General features: G+C 53.1%; 1 protein-coding gene across 1 annotated transcript in view; it reads left to right on the top strand.

Annotated features, from left to right (window-relative positions):
* WNK2 (WNK lysine deficient protein kinase 2) overlaps nucleotides 1-9,739 on the top strand; it is a 170,047-nt gene that overhangs the window by 88,492 nt on the left and 71,816 nt on the right. The window contains exons 6-7 of the mRNA XM_023738649.1: nucleotides 3,569-3,657; nucleotides 5,936-6,155. Coding sequence (XP_023594417.1) covers nucleotides 3,569-3,657; nucleotides 5,936-6,155 — 309 coding nt within the window. The remainder of the gene's footprint in view (nucleotides 1-3,568; nucleotides 3,658-5,935; nucleotides 6,156-9,739) is intronic.

Genomic DNA, 9,739 nt, shown 5'->3' on the forward strand with positions numbered 1-9,739 from the left:
CCCTCCCTGCACAGAGCCCTCCACAACCCTGAGTGCTCCTCTCCTCCCTGCACACGGGGCCCTCCACAGACCTGAGTGCTCCTCCCTCCCTCCCTGCACACAGGACCCTCCACAGTCCAGAGTGCTCCTCCTTCACTGCACACAGGGCCCTCCACAACACTGAGTGCTCCTCCCCTCCCTACACACAGGACCCGCCACACTCGAGTGCTCCTCCCTCCCTCCCTGCACACAGGACCCTCCACAGCCCTGAGTGCTCCTCCCTCCCTGCACACAGGAACATCCACAGCCCTGAGTACTCCTCCCTCCCTGCACACAGGACCCTCCACAACCCTGAATGCTCCTCCCTCCCTGCACACAGAACCCTCCACAGCCCTGAGTGCTTCTCCTTCCCTGCACACAGGAACCTTCACAGCCCTCCTCCCCTCTATAGTGGTGGAACCCCCCTTGATGGCCTCCGGGGAACTCATCTCTCCATGCAGGTAGGATCCCTACCACAGGGCACTCCTCCCCTGCAATGTGCCTGAGGCTCTTGCTGGCAGGATCTCTCGATCAACAGCTGATCTCTGCCCCATGTAACTCTGGAGGTGGCGGCTTGGTGCTGGTGTCTCCAAGTCCAAGGCATACTAGGCTTTGGACCTGCTGTGTCTGAGAGGGACTGAGTGGACGTGCCCAAGTTGGCGATCCATTTGCTGGCAGCCTTGTTTCTGGTTGTGGTCAGGTCATTTCCCACACATCCTCACAGGAAGCCTCACCCCAAATAGTGCTGGGCTGTAGGGACTTGGTCATCTTCATCCATTGCCCTCCTGGACCAGTGGGGTTACCCAGAGGGGAGCCTTTCCTGCAGGAGTGCAGGGGCCCTGGACTGAGAAGGCCTTAGGGTGGACCTCAGGCTCCACCAGTAGCTGGTGGCACCAAGGGAGTGAGGAAGAGATGCTGTAGGGCTTGTCAGAGAACACTGGCCTCTCCCTGCCATCCCCACAGTGTTCCCGGGCTCAGGTTATGGCTGATGACCTCGGGCCGGTGGCTGTGTGTCTTCTCTCCCTCCTTCTCCTGGACTGAGTGCATGGCCAAGGGCAGCAGCAAACAGTGAGTGCCTGCTATGTACTGGCTCTGTGCTGAGGTCCCACATGCGACACAGGTAGAAACTCATTTACTCTTCACCACTAGACTGAGAAAGGCATTTTTATTTTCTCACTTTATACAGATGGGGAAACTGAGCCCCAGAGAGGTAAAGTAGCTTGATGAAGGTCGTATGACTAGTAAGTGGCAGTGCTGGGATCGGAATCCAGTGTTTTGTTCATGAGCCCAAGCTATACTTTTCCCAAGTTCTTTAACCTTCCTGAGCTCACCTGAGAAGGTAGGATAATATTTGCACACTCTCCTGTAAGGTAGCTGTGAGGGTTGTAAGAGACACAGCATCAGGTGCCCAGGCCAGTGTTCATGGTGAGGATTGGTGGAAGGGGTGGAGGAGGCGGGGCGAGCGATGCCCTCCAGTGGGGTGTCCTCTGCATGGGTGTTGCTGGTCTGGTGAAGCAAGCCCTCTGCAGTGGCAGTGAGGTGTGGTATGATGTCAGCTGTCATGTCTCACTTTCCAGGCCGCACTTACAGCAGTCCCTAGGTAGAGGTTCAAACCAAAGTGAAATGGAATCCCCACAGAACAAGCCTGTTGGGCACTTCCCTCTCTTTGATGTTAGTGTCAGGTGGGCAGGACAGAGGCAGGTGGTTGGGATCCTCACCCTTGCCCCACTGTGTGGCATTAGGCCAGTCCCTGGGTGTCTCTGAGCCTCAGTTTCCCCGTCTGCAAAGCAGCAGGAGCTGTGTCTGTATTTTGGACTCGGAGACCCCCATGACAGATCCATCATGGACAGCTCTCCCTACTGCTATATTTGGCTTGACATGGACATTGCTGGCCCAATTGAGGAGCAGGCTCTGCAGCCAAGTTCTGATCCACCACCCCTTTCCAGAAATGAAATGCTATATTTGAGGTGTTAAACCCAGTATCAAATTCTGCAGCTGAGGTTGAGGCTTGTGCTTTGTGTTGTTGCCTAAGTGACATTTGACATGTGAGGTGAGGGACTTGACCTTGAATGTGACCCTGGGGAGCCTAACGCTTCAACAAATGGTGTGGGTAAACTGAGAGGTATTTTCCAGAGAGTTTGTCTCTTCAAGGAGACCTCAATAATAAGAAAACCAGGCTATTGGCTTGAAGCAGTGAAGAGGAGAGATTTACAGGGGCTATTGCAGAGTGGCTTCACACACTCATTCCATGCACTGCTTTATCTTGCCTAGGGTGTGTTGGGAGCCCTGGTGGCACGGTGGTTAAGAACTATGGCTACTAACCAAAAGGTCGGCCATTCAAATCCACCAGCCACTTCTTGGAAACCCTATGGGGCAGTTCTACTCTGTCCTGTAGGGTCATTATGAGTTGGAATCGACTTGATGGCAACGGGTTCGGTTTTTTTTTTCGTTTAGGGTGTGTTGGGCTTCTTGGATCTGTGGGTGTATAGTTTTCATCAAAGTTTGAAAATCTTTGGCCATCATTTCTTCAAACAATTTTTCTATTCCACACTGCCCCCATCCTCTTAGGATTTCAGTTACATGTATGTTGCATGTATATTTGACCACTTGATATTATCCCAAAGAGTGAGATTAACCGAACAGAGCCTCATGTCCTTTTTTCTCTCTGTGCTTCATTTCAGATAGATTCTTTTACTGTGTCTTCAAGTTCACTCATGTTTTCTTCTGAGATGTCTTCTTATCTCCTGTTAGTCTATTCCAGTGGATGTTTCATTTCAGATACTGTGTTTTTCGTCTCTAGTTCTGTTTGGTTCTTTTATATCTACCATTCTGTTCCTCATAATGTTCATTTTCATTTTAACACTTTCCTTTAAACAGCTATAATAACTTTTAAAATGCTTTTCTGTAAGTTCTAGTGTCTCATTTCTGGGTCTATTTCTGTTGATTGATTTTTCTGCTATGTTACGGATCACATTTTCCTACTTCTTGGCATATCTTGTAATCTTCGATTGGATACTACACGTTATATCCCCCCTCCATGTGAACTCTGGGAATTATTCTGCCTACCACTCCCCAGTCATTCTCTGCCCAGCCTTGTGGAGTTCACTTTGCTCATGTGGTCTTGTGCTCAGCAAAGACTCATGGGGACCCATATGCAGATGTCTTTACTCTTTTTCTGCATAGGTCACTCCTTTCTGGAACTCTGCCTCCTCAGCGTCCCTGAACTCTGAGTTCTACCCCCTCAGTTCGGGGGTTCCCTCCCTGCCAACAGTCTGGAACCTGTCTTCAGGCAGTAAACTGGGACGGTGGGAGGGTCTGCCTCCTTTGTGTCCTTTCTCTGACTTCACCACCCTGTACTGCCTGTTGCTGAGTACCTGGCATCATTGTTTTACGTGTTTTGTCCAGTTTTCTAGTAGTTTATGAGTTAAGTCCAGTCACTGTTCCACTATGGGTGGGAGTGGATGCTCCCTGCACTGCAGGGGACTGTGCCTTGGAGCATCCAGTCCTGGGTGTCATGCTAGGTCACATAACCCTCCTTATCTTGTTTCAGGGTATCAAGCCAGCCAGCTTTGAGAAAGTGCATGATCCTGAGATCAAGGAGATTATTGGGGAGTGTATCTGTAAAAACAAAGAGGAAAGGTGAGTCCTGGGGTTGGGTTCTGTGATATTTCTGCAGGTGAATTATCTCAACTGGTATTTGGAGCTGTATTCCTGAGAGAAAAAGAGAAGTTCAAAGGATGACAAGACGGACTTAAGCACACAGAGTCTTGGCATGCAGATAGGCTGCTGCACAGATTGGCCCTGGGTGCACACCAGCAACCCCTGGGCCAGCACACTGGTGTCAGAGAGCCCTCACCCCACTTCCCCACCTTCCTGGTGCACGGTGTCCTGGAGCCTCCCTCCCCTCTGCCTCTTCTATCCTTTACAGGCTTCTCCTCCCCCTGCCCAGCCTTGGCTGGTTGAGCTCCTGGGGCCCTGCCCTCTTCTCTTTCCTTTTTGTCTGTATTGTCCCCGAGTGGACTTATCCACATCCATGGCCTTAGATGACATAACACCCCCATGCCAGGCACTCCCCAGATGCATCTTCAGTCCTGACCTCTCTTCTGAACCCCAAGCTGTATAATTTACATACCTATTTGACCCATCTCAGAAGTAGCATGCCCATTCTGTGCCCCTGAGCTGGCCTGTAGAACCCACTCCTCCACCTCAGGTCAGGGCACCTCCTTCTCCACTGTCAGCCAGAAGGCTGGGCTGCTTCTGTGGCTTTCCTCCCACCCTCCACCTCCTTCTCCCTTCTACTTTGTCTTTCCCCGTCAACCTCCTTCTACCCCTGTACTCCTCTAGGCCCTCCTCCTGCCCATTCCCCGACCCCTGCTCTGCCCACCTCTCCCCACACCTCCTCCTCTACTCCTTCCACACCTCTCCTCACCTCCTCCTCTGCCCTTCTTTCTCCCCTCCCACCCCGTACACCTCACAACACTGTGTGCTGTCACCCTCCCCCAGCACTGCTCCCTGTCTGTCCCCATGGCTACGATCATCTCTCAGCAGTGACTCTGCCCTGACCTCTGTGTCTTCTCTCCTGCCCCTGAAGGTTATCACATTTTAGTCTTTAAAAAAAAAACTAGATTGTGAAATATCACTCACATCAGGGCAGTACAGAAACAACAGTGTAGAGTCAAGCCATGTGAAACCACCACCTGATCAAGAAACAACATTGTCAGCCCCCCAAGTCCCCTGTGAGGGGCTCACAGCCTCTCCCTCCTCCCCCAAAGGCAGCACTCTTCTCTCCTTAGAAAACAGCTCTGAAGACGTTTGTCATCTTTGCTGGAAACCGTTCTCCCACAGTCCCCTGCTGGGCACAGACCCACAGAACGGTGTGCCCGAGACCCCAGGTTCATCAGCAGGGGTGCCCTATGTGGCAGCACTGCTCAGCATGAACGGGGTGAGCTGGGGACACACACCAGCCTGATGACTCTCAGACGTGACCAGTGGGAGAAGCCGGACACCAAATGGTGCCTCCTGTATGAGTCCACGTATATGTGACTTTAGAAGAGGCAGGCAAAGCTGGTGTGCAGGGATGGGCGTTCTGAGGGCAAGACAGTAAAGAGCAGGCATTGGTTGCTGTAGTGTCCGTTCCTTCTCCACACAGCAGCCTGACCCCTGGGTGGTTCCCTGCTCAGAGCCCTTCGGGTGGACATCAGGTCCTGCAGATTCTTGGCCTTGCTCACCTCCCAGCCCGTCTGCTCCCTCACTCAGTGCGCTGCAGCTGCCAGGCCCGCCCAGTGCCCCGGGACCCTGGCCAGGGGAGCCCCACATGTCCGCCTTACCAGCCCCTCCTCCGGAAGGAGGGCTCCCTCAGCATGTCACTGCTCCCATGGAGCGGGGGCCGCCCCAAGCCCTCTGCTTTGTCCCTTCTGGCCACTCAGGCGCAGGGCTTTGTAGTCTTAGAGCCAGAGATCTGTGTGACGAGTGCTTGTAGCTGCATTGCGGAAGCCTAACGTTTTAAAGTTCTTTGTATTCATGGGATTTTGTACAGTGAGCACATTTCATTTTTATAATGAGGAATCACAGGAAGCCTTAAAATATTATGTAGTGAGACCATACCACTTTGTCACTTCCTTCGTCCCCTGGGCACTAAGGAATGCACATGTGAACTCTGGGTGCTGCCCTCAAGGGCAGCGCCTGGCCTGCCAGGTGGGCTGTGTGGAGGGAGAACTTTCTAGTGACGCAGGCTGTGTGGCTGGGCTGTGACAGCCGTGACAGGAGGGGCTATGCTTAACCCCTGTCACACCACAGGCCTTTTTCCTGCCCTCTTCCATGGCTGTGCCAGGCCCCCGGGAATCTGGCTCAGGAGGGCCAATCTGGGCGTGTGTGCCCCGAAGGACGACCCCCCGTCAGGCTGCTGCCCTTCCCGCAGGTATGAGATCAAGGACCTCCTGAGCCATGCCTTCTTTGCGGAGGACACAGGGGTCCGAGTGGAGCTGGCAGAGGAGGACCATGGCCGCAAGTCCACCATTGCCCTCCGGCTCTGGGTTGAAGACCCCAAGAAGCTGAAAGGGAAACCCAAGGACAACGGAGCCATAGAGTTCACCTTCGATCTAGAGAAGGAGACGCCTGAGGACGTGGCACAGGAAATGGTAACACTTACTTGTCCACCCCCCACGTGGTGCGTAACCCAGGCAGGGCTGGCGAGCTGTGCTCTGAGAGATTAGAAGGGAAGCAGTCATGTCCTCACAGCCCAGAAGGAGCGCGGCCCTAGTGCTCCCGCAGCCTGGTGATGAGCTGTGGGTGTTGGGCGGGGAGCTTGTGGCATATGGGGGCGGGGACTCGTGCTGGCCACACCTGTGACAGTGTGTCTGCAATAAAGGGGTTATATGCGAAGGCAGTGAGACGGAACAAGGAACTCCAGTTTATCAGGAAAGGTCTCGCGTGTTTTGAGCGAATTCTTGCTGACTGGGCTTAAATGTGGTGGCTTTGAGTTTGTGCCCTTTTGTTTTCTGTTTTGTCTTTGAGGGCATTGTTGGGGTCATTTTCATTTCTGGCCCCTGTTACTTTACTTTTTCACGGAGAAAGGTGAAGGTGGGGCCCTCCCTACCTCCCCTCCTCCCCCATGCTGTTGCCCCAAAGGCCTGCTGTCCGGGTGAAGGGCAGTAGGAAAGGACGCAACACCTGGGATCAGGCCAGCCTTCTGGAGGAGCGGGGCAGAGGAGAGGGGCTGTCTGGGGCCTGGTAGTGGTGGACCTTGAGCCCTGCCTAGAGGAGCCCTGAATAAGCCTGGGTCCTGGTTATGTGGGCGCCGATGGAGGCATTAGGTTAGGCTGTGTGGAGAGCCTCCCAGGTGACCCCTCGGGTCCCTGTGAGGTGGCCACCACATGGCCTGGGGGATGTGGTTGACCAGCCCCCACATCGTGGCTTGTCCAGGTCAGCACCCGCCCAGTGCTGCACATGCGTGTAATAGGCCAGTGTGCTCTGTGTCCTGAGTGGGTCCCAGGCCCCGATGATTTTGTGTGGCACACAGATGCGTTTTTAAATTCAGTAACTACGTATTTACTTTGATTCCTATTGAAATTAGTGCTAGACATCAGTTCTGTGAAGCTACCAACACTATTCAGTGTTACATTGTACAGAGGTTCCCTTACACTTTACGTGTAAGTCTAAAAATGGAGTGAATTTAGAGAACAAATACTAAGTAACTAATAGAGGTGGAGTCTTAGTTTCCTGGGCCAGCAGTAACAAATTACCACAGGCTTGGGTGGCTTAGAACAACAATTCATTCTCTGACAGTTCTGGAGGCCGGAAGTCTAAAATGAAGGCGCCAGCAGGGCCGTGCCCCCCTGAAACGTCTTCCAGCCTCTGGTGGGCCCAGGCCTGCCTCGGCTTGCGGCAGCATCTCTCCAGCCTCTGCCCTCATCTTCACGTGTGTGTTTCTCTGTCTTCCTCTGCTGTCTTATCAGGGTGCCAGTCATATAGGATTAGGGCCCCCAACTGCGGGATGACCTCATGTTAACTGATAACATCTGCAAAGACCCTGTTTCCAAACAAGGTCACGTTCGCAGGTACCAGGGTAGGAGTGAACATACCCTTTGGGGGCACGGTTCCACCTGTAATGGGGCATGCAGGGAGGGCAGTGTTTGTGAGTGCTGAGGCTTAGGAAATGCTGGCTGAGTGTTGAGAGTCCTTTGGGGAAACTGTTAAATGTTGGGAGGGAGCCTGGGCTGCACACGAGCTGCTGGAGGTGGAGACAGCAGCTGGCCATGGAAAGCATCTCTAGGCCCTGGAGGTGGATGGGCTCCTGCTGCCTCACCAGGTCCTGATACCAGGCCCCCCTTGGCCCGGCCTCTCCTGAGCCCGCGAGCCACCCCCTGGCCACATGAGGCTGGACCTGTGCTGTGTTTTAGAACGTTACAGTGCTGGCTTACTCCATAGTTTATCCTTGTTGGTTTAAATCAACAAGCATACTTAAAAAAAAAAAAATTATTTAAAAAGGAAGCTACTGCAAAGGTAACACCAGTAGCAGCTGTCGTAAGTGGAAGACAACTTCACAAAGTAAAACAGTGGAAGCAGAGCCATGTTCCTGCAGCGCTGGCACATCCGGGTCGACTGGCATTGGACTGAGATCTGCTTTCTGTTGATAAAAACTGATTAGCAAGTGTTGGATGCCAAAGATATCCTGGAATCCCAGTGAGACCTCCTTCTTAAGGTCATCCGAAGACTGACAGAATGCATATGGGGCAGCTTTCTTACTCTCCCCAAAAGTCGCCTCCCAGACGGTTCCACAGGTGGGGGAGGCATGTGGACGAGAGTCAGGAGGCTCCCCAGACTGGCCTCAGGCACCTTGGGGGAGCAGGGGTGCTCACAGACAGGGAGCAGCCATCATGGAGGATGGAGCACACGCCCTTTCAGCCTCACGCCTTCATATAACTGAGACCTAGCACAGAGGCCCGCAAGGGACTGAATCCTTCAGCATCCAGGAAAAAGCAGAAAGTGCCCTGGCAAGGAGCAGTCGGGGTAGCTGTGAAGAGAGACAGAAGGAAAAACAGGCCATGCCCACAGTACCCAACAGGAGATAGAAATGGGAGACCAGGGTTTGTAGGAGGCCTTGACATCCTCCTCGCCATCTGTGATCATGTCACCTCCAGCTGGTCAGGTGTCTGAGGGGGTGAGTGTCCTGGGGTGGGTGACCATGTGGGCAGGTTGGTGGAGTTTACTGGCTTGACCAGTGGTGTCAGCCAGGGCAAGGCTTTCTTGCCAGGCCCTGCTAGGGTTGTGTGACGTGGAAGGCTCTGTCCGCATGCTGACCAGAGCTAGGGGCCCCACGCGCATACCTGCAGTTCTCCAACATACCTGGCATGTGCCAGCGTCAGTGTAAACTGGAGTGGGGCTGTCCCCAGCCCTGTGTGTAGGGAGAGCCCCCGTCCCACTGCTGCCTCCTGTGGTCAAGGTCCCAGGCTCTGGAGCTAGAGGAGAAGCCCACTCCTGCCTCTCAGAGCCCGCACCCGGACTCCTCCCCCCACATGGAGGGTGGGGTGTTTCCAACCTGGGGGAGGGTGGCTGGTGGACCCTGTCAGCAGGGCCTGTTGGCCTTCAGCCACCCCTCTGGGGTCTTGGCCATGGGCAGCGTCTGCTTACACCTCTGTCTGCCGTTGGGCGTGGTGGGCAGGCTTGAGCCTGGGGGCGAGGGGTGGGTTGTGGCATCAGACAATCACAGCATTTCAGCACGTTTCCTTAGGGCCTGTGCTCTGTCAACCAGAGATCTCTCCTTTGTTCTTTTATTTTATTGTGGTAAAATATATATTTAAAAATGTGCCATTGTAACTGTTTTAAAGTGTGCAATTCAGTGACATGAATTACATCCATCATGTTGTGCTACCATCACCACTATCCATTTCAAGAAGTTTTCTGTGACCTCATGCAGAAACTCAGTGAGCCTTAAGCTATAGGCTCCTTTCCTCCTCCCACTCACCCCTGGTGACCACTGACAAACTTTGGTCTCAATACATTTGCCTATTCCAGATACTTCACATATGTGGGAACGTACAGTATTTGCACTTTTGTGACTGACTGACCACTCAGCATGTTTTCATGGCTCATGCGGGTGGTAGCAATCATCAAGACTTCATTTCTCCGTGTGGCTGAGTATTATTCCATTGTATGGATGGACATTTTGTTTATCCATTCATCTCTTGATGGCAGGATTTTCTTTTTAAGTACATTTTTTTTT

The sequence above is a fragment of the Trichechus manatus genome, unplaced genomic scaffold (genome assembly GCF_000243295.1).
Source record: "Trichechus manatus latirostris isolate Lorelei unplaced genomic scaffold, TriManLat1.0 scaffold00120, whole genome shotgun sequence".
Lineage (NCBI taxonomy): Eukaryota > Metazoa > Chordata > Mammalia > Sirenia > Trichechidae > Trichechus > Trichechus manatus.